General features: G+C 38.7%; 1 protein-coding gene across 3 annotated transcripts in view; it reads right to left on the bottom strand.

Moving 5' to 3' along the window:
- Positions 1-762: 762 nt before the first annotated feature.
- Positions 763-17,636, bottom strand: part of nrp1a (neuropilin 1a) — a 67,191-nt gene continuing 50,317 nt past the window's right edge. For 2 of the 3 annotated variants that reach the window (XM_083545409.1, XM_083545408.1), the window contains 10 exons: positions 16,005-16,149; positions 12,392-12,723; positions 11,098-11,242; positions 8,082-8,192; positions 7,161-7,208; positions 5,881-6,021; positions 5,512-5,789; positions 5,280-5,373; positions 4,979-5,029; positions 763-3,549 (listed from right to left, as the gene is read on the bottom strand). In XM_083545409.1, the coding sequence (XP_083401535.1) occupies positions 3,263-3,549; positions 4,979-5,029; positions 5,280-5,373; positions 5,512-5,789; positions 5,881-6,021; positions 7,161-7,208; positions 8,082-8,192; positions 11,098-11,242; positions 12,392-12,723; positions 16,005-16,149 (1,632 nt within the window). In that variant the 3' untranslated portion in view covers positions 763-3,262. The remainder of the gene's footprint in view (positions 3,550-4,978; positions 5,030-5,279; positions 5,374-5,511; positions 5,790-5,880; positions 6,022-7,160; positions 7,209-8,081; positions 8,193-11,097; positions 11,243-12,391; positions 12,724-16,004; positions 16,150-17,636) is intronic. The other variant, XM_083545410.1, reaches the window with a different exon arrangement.

Below are 17,636 nucleotides of genomic sequence, written 5' to 3'. Positions count from 1 at the left end.
TGTCCAAACTTTTGGTCTGTACTGTATATATATATATATATATATGTGTGTGTGTGTGTGTGTGTGTGTGTGTGTGTGTATATATATATATATATATATATATATATATATATATATATATATATATATATATATATATATATATATATATATATATATATATATATATAGTTATGGGGATAAGTGCTTTGCTTCAGGTGCTATGATATTGAACACGGGTATTTTTATGATCTCATGTGGACTCATGGAGTTTGTAATAGGGTTCACAATATGCACACACTTAACATCCTTTTTAGCACACACATTTGTCTTTACTATAACTATATACAGTATTGATTTAGAATAATCCTTCAGTCTGGTATCACTTGTGAAATAGGTCTGGTTCCAATCATTATTTTCTCCTCTCGACAGTTCTTCTTTTCCACTGTGGCCTCTGGATTTCTCATACAACCTACATCTGGATTTTTTTTAAAGCTGCTCTGTGGCTGAAAGCACAATACAAATAAATTTAGACATTGTGCTTGTTGATAACCCAAACCCTTCACCTTCAGACCCTTTGATTTCAACTCTGTCTTTGTCTTTTGTCTGTTTTACTAATAAACTTCTATTTGCATCCAGATTCATGACAGACTACACCACATAAACATCTCAGACTAAATATGTCTAAGAACTTAAAGTTTTAAGATGGGGGGTGGGGCGGTGGGGGGGATGGGTGTAATTTCCAGGCCATTATGCATAGGAAATAAAAAGCCATCCAGCATGTCTTACGAAAGGTTTTATTGGATCTGAATCTTTGGAATGTATGTTGAGCTAAGCTGTTGAGAGAACAATAGACACTGTAGATTTGTTTTCTTTTTTATGATGCAGAGTGTTGAAATACAAAACATTGATTGACAGTTTTTTTTAAGGCCTTGCTGTTTTATTCAGATTTTCCTTCCTATAACAGCAATTACAGAATCAGTATTGAAAATAAAAGTTTCTCCCCTTCTTCTTGTGTAAAAAAAAAAAGAAAAAGGAAAAAAAAAAAAAAGCACAAATTTCGATTGACGATACAAAACCAAAGATAATCAATCAGCTAAATGGGAACTTTACTATAGGAAATTTGTATACCTTTTTCAATAATGAAAACATCTCAATAACCATATATTTCAGAATTATTTACTTATTCTGAAACTATAAAAAAAAATGAACACTGTCCTTTTTTTTTTTTAATGAAGATTTCGTTTTTGTACAAATGAATGCTATAAACACATAAACCTCTTTAAATATATCTATCAGTGCAACATTGTTTCTTTTTTTTCCCTTGATGCTACAGTATGCTTTCTTCATCAAAACCGCACTGAAGCTAGTCGGCCTTTAGCTTCAGTGATCACACAGGTAGCATTGAGAAACGGGGTCATGGCATTGCAAACTACTGGAGAGAAATGAATAGAAAAACGTGTTTGCCACAGAACACAGCACAGCACAGAAACATACCAAGAAACCCTTAAAATATGAATCAGTTTAGGTGTGTACGTGCGTATGTGTGTGCATATGTTTGTGTGTGTGTAAAAGAAAGTGAGACAGAAAGGGAATGAGAAAGTGAAGTACTCTGGGTTATGTGTGATACAGAATGTGTGATATGAAGTTCTTAGGTTTTATATTGTTATTAGATGTTGAATGATGAGCCAGCGTTCCACGTGCTGGATTAAGTCCCAGTCCCTAATATGCTGTTCTTTTTTAGTCAAGATCAGTGCCTTATCTGAATATGAGCTGATGCACATCCTCTGTATTGTGTATGCTGTTTATTCTGTGTGTTTTGAGGCAAAAATCCTTTGGTACAGATGCAATGGGCAAAGTGATGATCACTGTATTTAATCAAACACGAGGCAAACGTGACATCACCGAGAACGAGTTCGTCCAGAAAACAAGGTCAGAGATGAGAGACAAGCTATGACGATTTGCCAAATATCACAAAGATGATAGCACCATTCTTATTCAGGTCACTCACGCAAGACAGATGACGACAAAGTGCATTTCGAGGCGAGAGGGTGATTTAAAAATGCGGAATCGAGGTGAAGATGACGATGTTGGTTTGTTCATTTCTGTCATGATGGCAAAACTGAGCAATAAAGAAGAACAGGGGGAAAAAAAAAGAATGGGTAACACCTGATTTTCTTTCAGCCTTATGGATGATCATAAAACACCTGGATGGATTGAATGGACTTGTAAATGTATGTGAGATGTAGGTGAAGTGAGGTGCTTTATTTGTCAGAGAATAAGTGTTTGTGTTTATGTGTGTGCGTGTTTGTGTTTTGCGTGTGTGTGAACCACCAGCGTTTTAACACATTAGCTGCATTTCTGGGAAAGGTGATAAAGCAACCCAAACAAGACGAAAAGCACACGTTTTTCACCTTCACAAAACAGTCAGACGATTGTATTTACAACACCAAAGAAAAAAAGGGATATTGCAGCTTATTTTTTTGTTCTTTTGTTTTTTTACTCGTTTTCTTTGAAAAGGGCAATAAAATATATTAAAACTTACTGTATGTACAATATGTGGGCTCTCAACGTTAAAGCGCAATGAATAAACCGGGTCATGATTGCAGGGTCAGGTGACCAGCATTTATGTTTTTGTTTATTATTCGTTTTCTTTTTCATCCTTCGTTTTTGTGTGTTTGTCTTTGTTTCCAGAACAAAAAAGGATGAAAGAAAAATTTTACAACTTAAGAAATGAGGCCAAGAAAGATGTACCAAAGGCACTGACTGAACCACGCTGTCAGATACGTGTCCCATTATGGGCTATCAGACATGGTTCGTTTTGGATTTTTTTCACATCTTCTTTAAACAAACAAAAAAAATAATAAAAGAAATGTTCAAGATGTTTTTCATCCTTCCAGACAAAATGATAAATACGTATAACATTTTCATATATTGGTCTCAACACCAGCATCCGATTGTAAAAATGAGCAACTAAAAAATAATAAAAAATAATAAAATAAAAAAATTAAAATAATCATCTAAATCCTCTGTACATATTCTTTTTGTTTGTTCGTTTTTTCATCTTCAGCCTCAGATTCAATGTTTTTGTACACAGTGTCCCCTACTGGTGGGTTCTGTTCACTGCAGCTCCTGAGAAAAACACGGCTCAGTCCCTGTTCTCTTCTCATTGGTTCTCAGAAACTTGTCCTCATCCAACAGGAGAGCGCCGTCAGTCTGTTTATTTTATTTTTATTGTTTGCCCGCCTCCCTGAGGAAAGCTGTCCTCGCATTGGCTGGCGCCTCACGCTTCTGAGTATGAGTTCTGTGAGTTGATCTTGTCCTTCTTTAGCTTGACGCCATCCACCAGCTCGAAGTTATAGTTCTCCAGAGCAGATAAGTTCCTGTCGGCCATGGAGCCATGCGAGCAGGCGCAGTACAAAACCACGCCACAGATGGCGCCCAGGAAGACGCCCAGGGCGCTCATGGCGATGATAGTGATCAGAATGGGGTCCAAAGTGTTCAGCATGTTCCCTGTTCCACTGATATCCTTGTTCTCGACAGTCTTTGGAAAGTTGGTGATGTCCACAGCTAGAGAAAGAAAACAAACAGTAGAAAAATTATTCACAGATGAAGTAAACTTGAGTAGAAATTGCAATAACTGAGATAAGAACTAGAGAGAAAATTGTAGGAACTAGACATAAAAATCTGCAAATGTGTTAAAGGATTTTATTCTTTTTTGTGCAAGGTTATGTACAGTATAACATCATGCCCATGGTCCCATCTGTCAAGTTTGGCTCAGCCTGGTCTGACTTTTTCAGTCAATAGTCAGTAAACTTTAGTGAAAATAAGATCAACACTTTGAATAACGCTGCAAGTTCCAAGGTACTACATGTACAATATGATATGAAAATAAATAATTAAACCTGCTTGGAATGGTTTCTGTTAAAAAAAAAAAGAAAAGTCAAACTGAATTTCTGAATTACATACAGTCTATCTGTATTAACCAATCAGAAAACATGACTGCAAAACAGGCATTACTCCCTTCCTGTCAATTCTATTTAACATGCATGGACAGTCTGTATATAAGGGGTGGTGATAAATAAGCAGGAAGTGAGGTGCTAGTAAAGCATGAAGGAGTAGGAAATAAGCAGATAAGGCAATATACATTAACTTGTGTGTGTGTGTGTGTGTGTGTGTGTGTGTGTGTGTGTGTGTGTGTGTGTGTGTGTGTGTGTGTGTGTGTGTGTGTGTGTGTGTGTGTGTGTGTGTGTGTGTGTGTGTGTGTGTGTGTCTTCGGGTGTTTGAAATTTTCCTAGCACATCAACACCATCAATACAACTTTGTTTTAGTTTGTAATAATTACTATTACGTCTATATATGGTGTAGCTTATGAAGACATTTTAGTGCCATGTTACGAATAAATCTAATATTACGAGAATAAAGTCGTAGCACTAAAATTTTTTATTCGAAATCAAGTTGAAATTACGAGAATAAAGTCATGGCATTACAATGATAACGTCGTAGCAGCATGACTGAAGCGTTGGTGTATCTCTCTCTTGAGAAACACATCTCCTCTTCGAATATCCTTAGAGTCGACCACTGGTTGCAATTTCAGACTGCACAATAGAGGCACTTTCTGTAAATGAGTTTTTTCTGTACAGATCAATTAACGAATTTGTTTCTTCTCAGCACTGCAACTGACAGTTCGCCAAGCGTGTACCGTTACACCCCTAGTGGCTGCTGATGTTTGAAATGACGCTGTTTGTGTACAGAATCTTGGGCCATCAATTTTAAGCTGCATTTGAGCAATAGCACCCTCTCAGGTCACAAAATACAATGGTCACAGAATCTGCTGTAACACCAGCATGACAGTACTTCAGCCGGTGCTGCTACGAGTTTATTCTCTTAGTTTTGGCTTTATTCTTGTAGTTCTATTTTTTACTCTTATTATCGTATTTATTAAAAAAAATTATGTTGCACTGAAATGCCGTCATAGTAACAAAAACAGGAAACTTACGGAATTTTGCGAAGTCTTCAGCCAGCATGGGTTCTGTAGGGACATCTGGGTCTACACACACACACACACACACACACATACACACACACACACACATACACACACACACACACACAAACACAAAACACAGAAGACAGTTATATTTACTGACAGCTAACAAGCTTTTCCCACTTAAATAAATCAGTGCTTTGTTTTAACGTGTATATACATATATATATTTTAAGTGCATTTCAATCTATCGTACTGACAAATCAACATGCTAGATACTGACTGATCTTCATGAGATTTATGTCTGACTCACCTTTGCAATCCACCATGTTGATTTCCAGGATTTTAATGTCGTCCACAGCAATGTCTCCCAAGCTCTGTCCCTCCACCACACCCTCTATCACCACCTGCACAAACAAACGTTTAGAGATTCATTATTTAGTGTCGCAGTATCTCTTCTTGCTATTTATGCCTTAGTCAACAAGTGTGAATCATTTTTCTTACACGCTGATATCATTTTTGGTATGTCTATCCATTACACACACCTGGTAGGGTTTGCTTGAATGAGGGATCAGCACACGGGCCTCTCTCCAGCGGTTGCCCTGATGTCCGCTCACAGTCCAGAGCAGTACATCAGCTGTTTCTCGCCCACTCTCATGACGCTGCTTGATGTGCAGGGTACCGATGTGTGAGCCAAACATGTGATACCAGAAGGAGAGGCACAGATCTGATTCCTGACCCGTAACAGCTGGACTGACAAGCTGCGCCACCTCTTTCTTCTGCGCTCCAGTCGCAAGGGTGTAAATGAAGTTTCCAGAGCCACCTGAATGGAATCGGTATAACGTTTAGGGAATGGGAATGAACCGAGATATGATTTGAATCATGTGTTTTATTGCACTCTCTTTATGTGTTACCTGTGTGGTCCATGTTGGGGCCGGTGTTTAATGTGGGTGTGCCACTGGACTGAATCTGCCACCTGTAGCTGCCTTCAGACGTCCAGCTGCAGAATGAGGGGTTGTTCGCCCAGCCAAAGTCACACGCAAACCACAAGAATGCTAGTAACACACAAATGCAAATGCTTAGAATAACCAAGACAACCTTATGCAGTATTATTTATATACAGAGTAACTAAATTTTCAACATCTGAGAAAAAGCCCAGTTTCTGCAGTATTAAAAGCTTCACATTAGGGGGCAGTAGAACACCCTGCTACAAATGGGACATAATAATACAATCAAACTGATTCTTTAAAAAAATACATTAAAAAAAATATTTAAAAAATGCAGAAAGCTGTCACTGATTATGCAGATGCAAAATCTTGTGAGTGATATTTATATGTGCATAATATTGATGAAATAGGCAGAAGGTGTGAAATCGAGGCTGTTTAATACAGGGCACACTCTTTTCTGTGAGACAGGAGGGAAGACAGGAAGACAAGAGAATAGGGGGGTGTAAAATCCAGACAAAAAAAAATAACAGATATAAAAGACAAACGATGTTGTCGCCTTTCTTTCTCCAGACAGTATGAAATGCAATAACGTGCGGATTCAGAGTGGCTTCTGCAGAGTATTTGCCCAGTGAAGAGGAAAATTTTTTCCATTAAAAGCCACAGCTAAGGCTCCCTGCCACTGTTCCTCAAAAAAAACACCGCTATCCAATTAAAAGTTATTTCTTTTTTCCCATCTCCAGAGGATTTGTACTGCTGCAGCGGAAGGCACCAGAAGTTTCCTTCTGGTGAAGTTTCACCAGAAGTCCAAAAATATTTAAATCCGTTTGCATAACAAATAAACCGCATTTGAAATGGAATGGAAGTACCTATTCAGTAGTAAGATATCTAGACAACACGCTTGCATTGAGTTTTCTGACTATTCCTACAGGGTCAAAATAATTTCTATCCTTGTAAGGACCCAGCAAAATTAGCATAACAAAAAGCATGCATCATCAGACCCCACACATACACATCCTAATTAGAGAGAACTGAATTGTTCTGTCCTCCCACTCAATTTATATCCACACAGAGTTTTACTGCGTTAATGCTGATGAAGCTGGATTATTACAGCACTCATTAGCAATAACGCAACTCATAAACGTTCATGTCTACCTATTGCTGAGATAAAAGAAAGGACTAGTGTATTACAGTATGTAATGGAAGAAACAAATAATGTGAAAGCACATAGAACTGTTAATCTCTCTCACCTGTCATGGGGCCCATCTCTGTAGTGGTCTCAGGAACAGTAGTGCCACCTGCACCAGAGACAAAGTGAAATCAGACACACAGCTGGATATGGACTCGACTTTACTTAAATTGTCAGAAAACGAAGTTGCAGGTTCCCGTTAAGTGATTAAAGGAGCAGTATGTAATTTTAGAGCCCTTGCGCAATCATGGCGAAACCATTAACAGTCACTTGTCTTCACTCCAACTTCCATACTTAGGTATTCCATAATCTTTCATAATCTTTCTTTTTTTTTAGTGAATGTTAAGTGCTTAACAGGGGTGAGGTTCATTTACAGACTGGAATTTTTTTTTAAAAAAATCCAGAAAGTATGAATCTTTTCAGATCTATTACAATATGCTAAAGTGATGCAAAAACTACTAAATATGCATATTTAGCATTTTTTAAATCATGACCTTTAACTTTACAAATGACCTTTGGGTTAACAGTGGTTTAACACATAGGACTCTCAATAGTCTGGAAATAAACGAAAAACTACATTATACAAAATTAAAAACTGCACATTTAACTTTCTACATGATTGTATCCAGCAATGAAGTGAAAAATAACCCCATGCCTTCAACATAATAGGTAGATGTTAACACAATACAACACAACACAATGCAACACAACACAACACAGCGAAGCTGCTGCAAACAGGACAGAGACGGCTTATAAATAGTAGCTGGAATCACATTCAAGTGTCAAAATGATACTTTTGTTCATGTAGCACAAATTATTAGTGAAAGGTGACTTTATAGAAGAAATGACCCTTGAATGTGCTCAGGTTAGCCTGCGTGCCTGGGGTTAAGCATGTGGAAAATGAGTAGAGGGCAACATGCTTTGTGCAATACAGTTAGTAGCAAGGTGTAGCAAGGAAGGGCGCAGGCTTTGCTGTTAGCACCTTTCTGCTCGTAGTCATCACCTGTTCCACTGTGACAGTTGGCTTGATCATCATCACAATCGTCCGATGGTGTGGTTGGAGGAACGGGCAGGGTGGGAGGCACAGTGGGTGCTAGAGATATATATAGAGAGAAGGGCATTACTAAATAAAGAAAAGGCACGACATGATAAAACACCCAAATCACACACTAGCTAGTAAGAGCATAGTAGCAGCACCAGAAGCATCTCCTGAGCCATGTGTGTATGTGTGATATATGTGCCAGTGTGTTGCTTGTGTCTAGGTGCTGGGGTTTGGCTCTGCTGCTATGTGTCCTGGCAGTCTGAGCAGCTCCACCCAGGGCTTGGTCTGTATGTGTGAATGTGAGGCAGACTCAGGTCTCTCATTAGTCAGATGCGTGTCCTGCTGCCTGTGGCTCTGCCTGCTTATACTCACAGCCGGATTCCCTCCGTTTACTCACAACTAATAATGAGGGGCTCCTGAGCCTGCCAGGCTTTCAGCAAGTTAGAGAGAGAAAGAGAGGACAGAGCGAGAGAGAGAACAGGAAGTGAGCGCAGGAAGGAGGGGTTAGATGGGATTACTGAAAGTTTGACGGGCTAAATTTCCTGCTGTTAGATTTGTTGTTAAACGCAGGTTTAAATTGCATGCATGATTTGAAGTAGCTGGAACAATCAAAGCCGATATTTTGTACTGCACAGTCCACACATTAGGGATGTTCAACTACAATTTGTGAAAGACTCAACAGATTCTCAGATGAGACTAAATAAAGTGAGAGGGAAAAATGCATGCTTCTCTGTTTAAGAATCTTTTAACTCTCTTAGTTACTTTGCTGATCAGACCCTTTGGAAAACAAATCACACCCTATGAATCTACAAAAATCTGCGAAAAAATTGCTTTCCCTAATGAGCTGCTATCTACTAAATTCATTAGTTGTTGAAATTATGGCCATGGATTGTTTCTGTTACAAAATGTTTTGAAATTGCTTGATTAAATCTTGTGAAACATGGCTTTATCTTTAAATATAAATGCTTTAAATTTATTAAGTCACAGTATTCGACAGATTTTCTTTTTCTCTGTGTAAAACTACCATATTCAAATTCATTTCCCGCTGTAACTCCAAAATTACTTCTTAGGCACATACTGAATGTTCACTTCACAGTGTGTAACTTAAATGGCAAAAAAGAGACTCCAATAAGTTACCTACATAAAAAAGAAGCTGCAAGTCCTTACATATATCTACAGATTTATGAGTCGACTAAAAGTGGCCCATGAAAAAGTGTGTTTATGTTTAATTCTTAATACATTGTATATAAAAAAAAATCACAGAGATGAGAGTAACATTCAAATGCATAAATCAGTTGCGACCGCTTTGGTTACGTTCTAGCACCCTGCTGTTATTCTTACAGATACGGATAACACCCAAGTGTGTATATTTCATGATATGCTATACTCTAACCGTGTGTCTGAGACAAGGAGAGAATGACTGAGTATATATAAACCGTTGTGAATTGTCCGTATGTGTGTGGTGCGTGAGTGTGTGCATTGGCTTTGCCAGTAAAAACAAGCTATCATCCAGCTAGAGCCCACAGTGGGACGCCGTAGCTTACATAAGCCAGCTTCAGTGATTCCAAGAAAGCCAATATGTAAATCCACTTAATGCTGTCTCAACAGAGAATGTACTCCTAACAAACTTAAATAAGCTCAAAGTGTGAGAGCGAAGGAGGAGGGAAAGTGTGTAGAGTAGGAGAAAAAAACGAAGAAGAAGGCCAGTATTTGTATCCACCATCCTTCATTACTTTTGTATTTTTTCATAGAAACAGTATCATGAGTGGCAGCCAACATTCATTAAAACTTTCTTTCGGCTTCTCCCGTTAGGGGTCGCCACAGCGGATCCTCCGCACGTTTGATTTGGCACATATTTTACGCTGGATGCCCTTCCTAACGCAACCCTCCCCAATTTATCCGGGCTTGGGACCGGCACTAAGAGTGGCTGGGGATAGTTCCCTGACTGGGGATCGAACCCGGGTCGCAGCGGTGAGAGCGCTGCATCTTAACCATTAGACCACCAGGGGACCTGGCAGCCAACATTCATTATCTTGTAATAATATTCTGAGTTGACTATTTAGTTCTTCGCTACTACCTATGTTACACACACAGCCGTTCATGTACTAATAGTAATGCAGCAGAAATTAGCCCCATTCATCTCTATGAATAGAGAGTGGTACATCAGCACTTAAGTACTTTGGTCTGTCCAGCTCTATTACCTCCTCATTTATAGACATGGTAAAACATACCAGCATTTAAAACTTCTTGCTAATACCATTGTGCTTATCATCTTGTGGATTGCAAACTAGCCTGGCTCTGCTGCAACTCAGCATAACTGCATTGGCCAGCTGTATTGCATTCTAGGACCATTGCATTTGCTATCTTTCATATAACTGGAAAATGGTAAGTAGGAATATAAGTTCAACATCCCCCTGTGACATCAGTGCAACACATTACTGCTAAGCTCTCATGGGAATAACATAAAAACAACCAGTAAACATGCTACAGATATTTCAACAGAAACACATTTCAGGGTGAAGTTATCCTTTTAAAATATAAAGATGGGATTTCCAGAGGATGGACTGTATATCATTTCTGCTCTTTAGAGGGTCCCTGTCATTTGGTCTGTCTTTAGCGAGGGCCATATGCTGGAGCTTATTTGGGCAAAAGAAATCCTTTGATGGGGAATGTGTGGGACAACTGCACTAATCCTGAAGAAGGCTGAAGCCCTGAGGCTTTACTTTTTACCCTCTCGAGTGTATCCGCTCAAGTTCAGCCAAGCAGCATCTGTATTTATTCCTCCATGATGAGGGACCACACAGCGTGATTTTACACTGTTACGATTTTTAATTTTAAAGCCCTTTAGTCTGCAACTTTTTTTGTTTGCTTTTCACATAGACAAGTAAAACATTATGAGGGAAATGAGAGAGAGAGAGAGACATAGACAAATAGAGTAGACTATATGTAGGCCTACCTTTAAACTCACAGCCGAGCAGCTCTAGTCTCAACCCCATGCCTGTTGGTGTAGCTCTGTCTGGATAAACTCTAATAAAGCGAGTCAAGATGGGCTCCACTGTCCTCAATACTGGTGTATCGTAGTTCATATTCCCCTCGAAAAGCTGCACAAGGACAGAAAGAAAAAGAGGTAGTCAGTATAATATAGAGCATACACGTGAATTCAGCCATACGTTTGAGCGCTTTCTTGATCTCTGTGAAAGGACGAAGCGGTGGGACAGAACTGGGGATAAAACAACGAAAATTCTTAATCCAAACAGTGACTGACATCTGAAGGGAACGTTAAAGCAAAAGCTCGCCAGCTACCAACGCAGCAGGGTGTCTCTCTCTCTCTCTCTCTCTCTCTCTCTCTCTCTCTCTCTCTCTCTCTCTCTCTCTCTCTCTCTTTTGAGAAAATCTCTCATTGCCATTCACTTCAGTTTTAACAGACTCCATATACACAGTGGAACATCACATAAGAATGAGAAACAGAGAGAGAATTAAAGAACTGAAGAGACTAACGCATGCTCCCATAATGAAAAGGTCTACAACAGTAACAGCGTGAAAGAGAATTAATGGGCTTCACTGTTAACTTTTCCTGTCTCCTTCAAGCTCGGATAGGAGGACAGAGTAGAGGATGAGAGAGAATCTAAAGGAGGTACTGTACAACTAGGACCTTTAAATCAGCTACAGAGGCCCCTGTGCTAGATCTCTGCTGGTGTATTCTGACAGGCACGAGGTGTTTCGTCTCTTCACTCTCTTCCTGAGGGCAGCGTGGCTGAACAGCATGCACAATGCATACCAATGAGGCATTAGCACATTTACAGTCAGCTGCTGCAAATCCTTCTTCCTCATTCCCCCTCATCCATCCTACTTACCAAAATTGGAAAAAACATTTGATACATTTTATGCAGTGAGTGGAAAAGGACAACGGTTTAAAGGTAATTTAAGTCAGAATACCATTATTTTATTTTGAAAAGACTAGTCCACATGAAAAATGAAAAAACTATAAAAGAGACTGCAGAGAAAAATGGGAAATTGGTCCAAAATGTTGCAAGCATCTTAAGTATACATTTTGTGAGACATTCAATTGGCATGGTGCTGTAGTTTCCCCACTAGGGAAGGATATTAGGGGTGGCAATACTTAAGCAACTCCTGTTTAAAAAAAAAAAGCACTTTTTTAAGGGAACTGTGTTTAAAAACTTTACAGCATACTGTCAATAGGCTGAAATAATTTGCACTAAACGCTAAACTCCAGCTGCATTTCCGCTCACCTTGGGCTTGTTGCTGTTGGCTTCCATCACCATCTTCCAGTCAGAGCCGTTGTTGCTGTAGCCCAGACGGAATTTCTTCATAAAGACCTTGTTCTCGCGGTGCTTCCCTCCCTGGATGATCAGTCCGCGCACGAGTTTCTCCTGACCCAGGTCCACCTGGAGCCATTCGTCCATGTATGACTGCGGTTGTGGAAGTAGAGTCCATCCTGAGCGACTGGTCAGGAGTCGAGCGTTCTCCGGCACCCAGTTGCGGTCTGTGTGTGAGGAAGCGGTGATCTGGTCATCGGTGATTAGGCCAGAGACCATTCCCAGCATTCCTGAACATGGATATTCTGCATGGAGATAAAGAAAGAAGGATGAGGTGAGACACAGGTGGACGCGAACACTGAGGAACTTGGGCACAGCAATGTTCTCAGCTCATGAAACGCATTGGAACGGGGAACCATGGAGACAGAATGTATTACTGGCTTTCTACAGCTGTCTCAGTGCGCTTAGAAGAAAAAAGGCTGGGATGGAGTACAGAAAGGCATCTGGAGAGACAGAAACGTAAATTAGAGCAAAGAGACAGCACCCAAGAGAAAATGAAGACACAGCATACGCAGATAAGCAGTTCCTCTTTTCTCTCTCATTCTCTTGCTCTCTCCTTTCTGCTCTGTGCATATTAACTCACCCGCCTGCGGTGTTTGTCTCCAGGTATCTAATTAAAACTCCCCTCTCCTCTGGCGCTTCTACCTTTCACATCTGAGCTTCTAGTTTTCATGCACCAGGTTTCTCTCCCCCTCCTCCAACCCTGTTCTTTCGTCTTTGATATTCTCCCAATCCTATTTGGCTTGTCCTTTTTTTGTTTTCCCTTTTTTTAGTATAGAACCTTTGGTGAATCTTGTAAGTTTACAATTATTGCACAATGTAAGGCTTCTTGAAGGAGCCCTTATATACTATCCTTAATGTAATTGTTTGTGTCTAAAAAGACATTTGCACTTACATGGGCTCTCCATGCATCATAAGCCACTCTTAAAAAAAAAAAAAAAGACATGCCGCAATATTACAATCTAAAATCAGTTCAGTTCCTGTGAATCGGGAAAGCATCAGAAACACTATGAGATGTGTCACAGATGGGCTTAATGCAGTGTGAAATACCAATGCTGTCTGTGCAGCTCTGGAACGGATAAGCACGCTTCCCTGCGATTTTCTGATGTGCCCAGATGTGTGAGCTACAGAAAGCAAAAAAAAATAAAAATAAAAATAAAAAGTCAAATGATGGTGGGATATTACAGGACATAGGAATTAGCAGTTTATGTGGGAATTTACTTGGGGGCTCAGTATTAAAATATATTCCTGGCTTTCATATTTGCACAATGTTTCGTTTCACTGTAATGATGGACGTTATTACTATAGAAATGATAATGTACCAAATATGCCCTTTAGGCCAAGTATCATAGGAGAAAAAAAATATAAAATTTTTTTTGTATACATACTATATATATATATATATATATATATATATATATATATATATATATATATATATATATATATATATATATATATATATATACGTATTTCACAGTGTGGGAATTTGTCTTTTAAATAGAAAACTACAACTAAATGTTCTCAGATGTAACGCTTTTACATGTTCTGTCTATGTTTGTTTCCCACTTTATTATCTGGTATTTTTTAAGAATTAAGTTTAAAGAATACAATCTATATGTAAATTTGTTTTAGTAAACAGTTTAGATGTATTCAGATCCTTCCAGACAAATTATAACATTTTAAGAATCCAAAGACACTGAGCCATCTCATAGTGCTGAACGAATCCCTTTAAAACCATCGACTTACTTGTTTTTGTAGACATGTTTATGAAGATTCTTTTGGAAGTGTTTGGTGGGAAGTTGTCAAACTGTGTGTGTGTTGGTGGTTGGTTTTGTGTGTGTGTGTGTGTGTGTGTGTGTGTGTGTGTGTGTGTGTGTGTGTGTGTGTGTGTGTGTGTGTGTGTGTCATTGCGTGAGTTGCCGGTCCGGCTGCAGTGATTGGGGTGGGTGTGTGAAGCGGGTGGCGGCACGCACAGATGGCCTTATTTACAAACAAGTAGAAGAAGGTTATTAAAGGCTATGTGGATGTGGAATGACTGTTACACATGACGTCTCATCAAACCCTTCTCCTGCACTTTAACGCATATCTCTCTGTTGTTATATACTGTGACAATCATGCTCGGATTGTATGTTTAACTTTCACATGCAGGGCCATTAACTCGGTATGGGTGGAGTACTGTGTAAAGATTACTGAAACTAGAAAGAATTTCCAGAGGGTTTTTTTTTTTTAATTCCCAAAGGTTACATTATTTACATATATTTCAGCATTTTAGAATTAAAATAAATATTTACATTTGTTCACTTGTAAATGGAAAGTTTTGGATGATTTTTTGATAAAATTATATACTTACAAGTGCTTCTTATTATTATCATACATATACATATTATCATAACCACGTGCTTCATACTGCACATACAGTATTATCAAAACCATAATTTTGTCAGTGTAGAAATATATAAGATTTGTCTATTTAAAAATATATTTTTGGAATGTATTATTTATATACATATGCATTCAAAGGCATGACATGCTCTATGCTTAAACAGGCTTTCCCAATTTTTTTGAAGTTTGTGAATGCTCCAAGATGGCCGCATCATTAGAGGGAACCCGCAGCACGTTGATGATGTCATGAAGAAGCCTGAGCTCTTATGATGTGTTTTAGATGTGGTGCACTTATCCACCCTAAACATGGCTGCCCCAGCTGGACGCTAGCGTTTCATCAAACCGAGTATATATACACACCCACACACATACACAACCAATACTAAATTTCACCCAGAAGGTTACAGAAGATAAAAATAGAACCACTAAATGTAGGCTGTACATTAGATTGATAGTACACACACACACGTCTCAGCAGGGAGACGCTGATGACATGAAAGGCTTCATAATCAAAACCCTGCTGAGGGTGGAGCAATGCCAAAACATGCAGATGAGCATGCAAATGAGAGCTGAGCCAGCTGGGACTGTGTGAGTGGTGACCGAAGAGCCATGCATTTATAATAAGAATGTAACATGCGTGTGCAAGTGTGTCTGGTGGAAAAGCCGAAGCTCTGGGGAGGGTTAGTGGGTTCAGAGGGGAGAAGAGAGCAGAAGTGAGAATGTTCTACTCTCTCGAAGGAGAAGTAACCATGCCTGCCATAGACACTATTCATTTTAAATGAAGAACATCCAAACACAGGACTTTTGAAAGCGTAATCCTCTTTAGCACATGAGGTTCCATATATAATGCAGAAACAACCCCCACATCCTCCAGTCAAAAAAAGAAAAACAGCACAAATCTTTCAGTGCAAAGAGTAAACATTTCTCACACATGCCAGGAGTGTGCAAGAAATGTAAACAACTTAGATGAGAGATTTATTGCCCTTTAGAGGAGCACATGGACCAAGCATGGCTTCTGTCTTGTACTGCTAATCTAATTTAAATTGTTAAACATAAACAATATGTTTGACAATTCGCAGCTGCTTAAGCTTAGTTAAATCGATATGAGCTGAGGATTCGGGCAACTCGCCTCGAAACTCACCTGAGATCTTACAGCCATACACTTCAAATCGCAGAGCAATGCCCGTTTCCCATGTGTAGGGCCGGATCCGGACGAAACGTGTCAGTGTAGGTTTGGGCAGCAAGGTCTTCACAACATCTGTGGGGTTCGTGTTGCCCAGGAAAACCTGCCAGGGAAGTAGCAAATCCCACATTAATTATTATCATGCTTTCTGGAGCGGATTCATCAAGGACTGTCCCTAGAAGCCTGAAAATTGTGTCACGTTTTATCTAATAAACATAGCCGCCGATCTGGATTACATTCAACACATTGAAGTGGGAGATGGTGCAGTAATTATAACAAGAAACATTTTTTGCTAAATGTGTATCAGTCTCAATGTGTTTATTGTAGGATGACAAAAGACAAAAAAATTAACAAACCTGCTTTATTCAACCCAAAACAACTAATCTCCAAGATTATTCAACATTTGATTCAGAATCACATAAAGTTCTTTTTTTACATTTATGCTTTTATATAACATTTATTAAAGATGTCCTAAAAAGAAGAGCATCATCTAAAAAAAAAGATTTTTTTTGTATTGACAAAAAAACCTTTTGTTGGTGATAACAGCAGCTATTATTACATCCCAAAAGTCTCTATACAGAGCAGAAACACTTCTTAGCAAAGTATATTTAGTTTATATTAGAAATATTTTTTAGGTAGACCATAAGAATTCCTCTGAGAAAAGCAGTCCATGGTGTATGTACCAGGAAAAGATACAGCAAAAAAGATCATCTACCGAAACACACTCAAATTGCAATTACATGCCTTAACATCAGATGTGTTCATGCGAATTCATCATGAGTGCAAGCAACAACTCTGCGGGTGTTTACAAAGAAATGACAATCATGCGCTTGGTTTGCAAATAAAGTTACATTTTGCCAAAATATGTGTTAATTTCCTCTATGTATGGAGTCTTTTGGGACTCTCTGTAGTTCCAAAGCAAATCACACATTTATATGTATAATTTGTATGACTTGTGTAATCTAATATGACTAACATTCAAAAGAGTTAAAACATTAAAAACGTAGTGCATCATGAAAATACGACAAAGAAAACCCAGAAATGTTAAGCAGCTAGAATCCTGTATTATAGAATAATATCTTTAAACATATGAAAATGGTTAACCCTGTATTGGGTTGTTAATTATATTCCTGTAACCCCACACCCTATTATGTTTAATTTATTACCTAATCTTGAGTATTATGTGAGCAAACCCTTTTCTAGCTCACTTCAAGAAACATTATTTCGGGAACATTAGAGTATAACTGGCTCAGCAACTGTTCAGTGCTTACTTTCTTACATTCAAACAACTTTCTGTATTAGTAGGCAAGGGTGTTTATGCATCTGTCCAAGTAAGCACTTAAAAATAAATTAAACAGGTTAAATAAAATATGCTGATGGATTAAACAGGAACAAGAGGTTCAGTCCGTGTTAAAGCGAACCACTTTCAGTTCATTTATTTAACTATAGGTTTTATAAATGCCACATTACTCTCTGTTTTTATTGGTTTCCAAGATGAATGAATTGCAGTCTTTTCTACCTACCACCCTTCTCTCATTGGCTGCTGGAAGGCAAGGAAATAAAGAAACTGTTTGCACACGAATTATATTA

The sequence above is a fragment of the Silurus aristotelis genome (assembly GCF_946808225.1).
Source record: "Silurus aristotelis genome assembly, chromosome: 1".
NCBI classification, from domain to species: domain Eukaryota; kingdom Metazoa; phylum Chordata; class Actinopteri; order Siluriformes; family Siluridae; genus Silurus; species Silurus aristotelis.
This window is presented reverse-complemented; position numbering and strand designations above follow the sequence as displayed.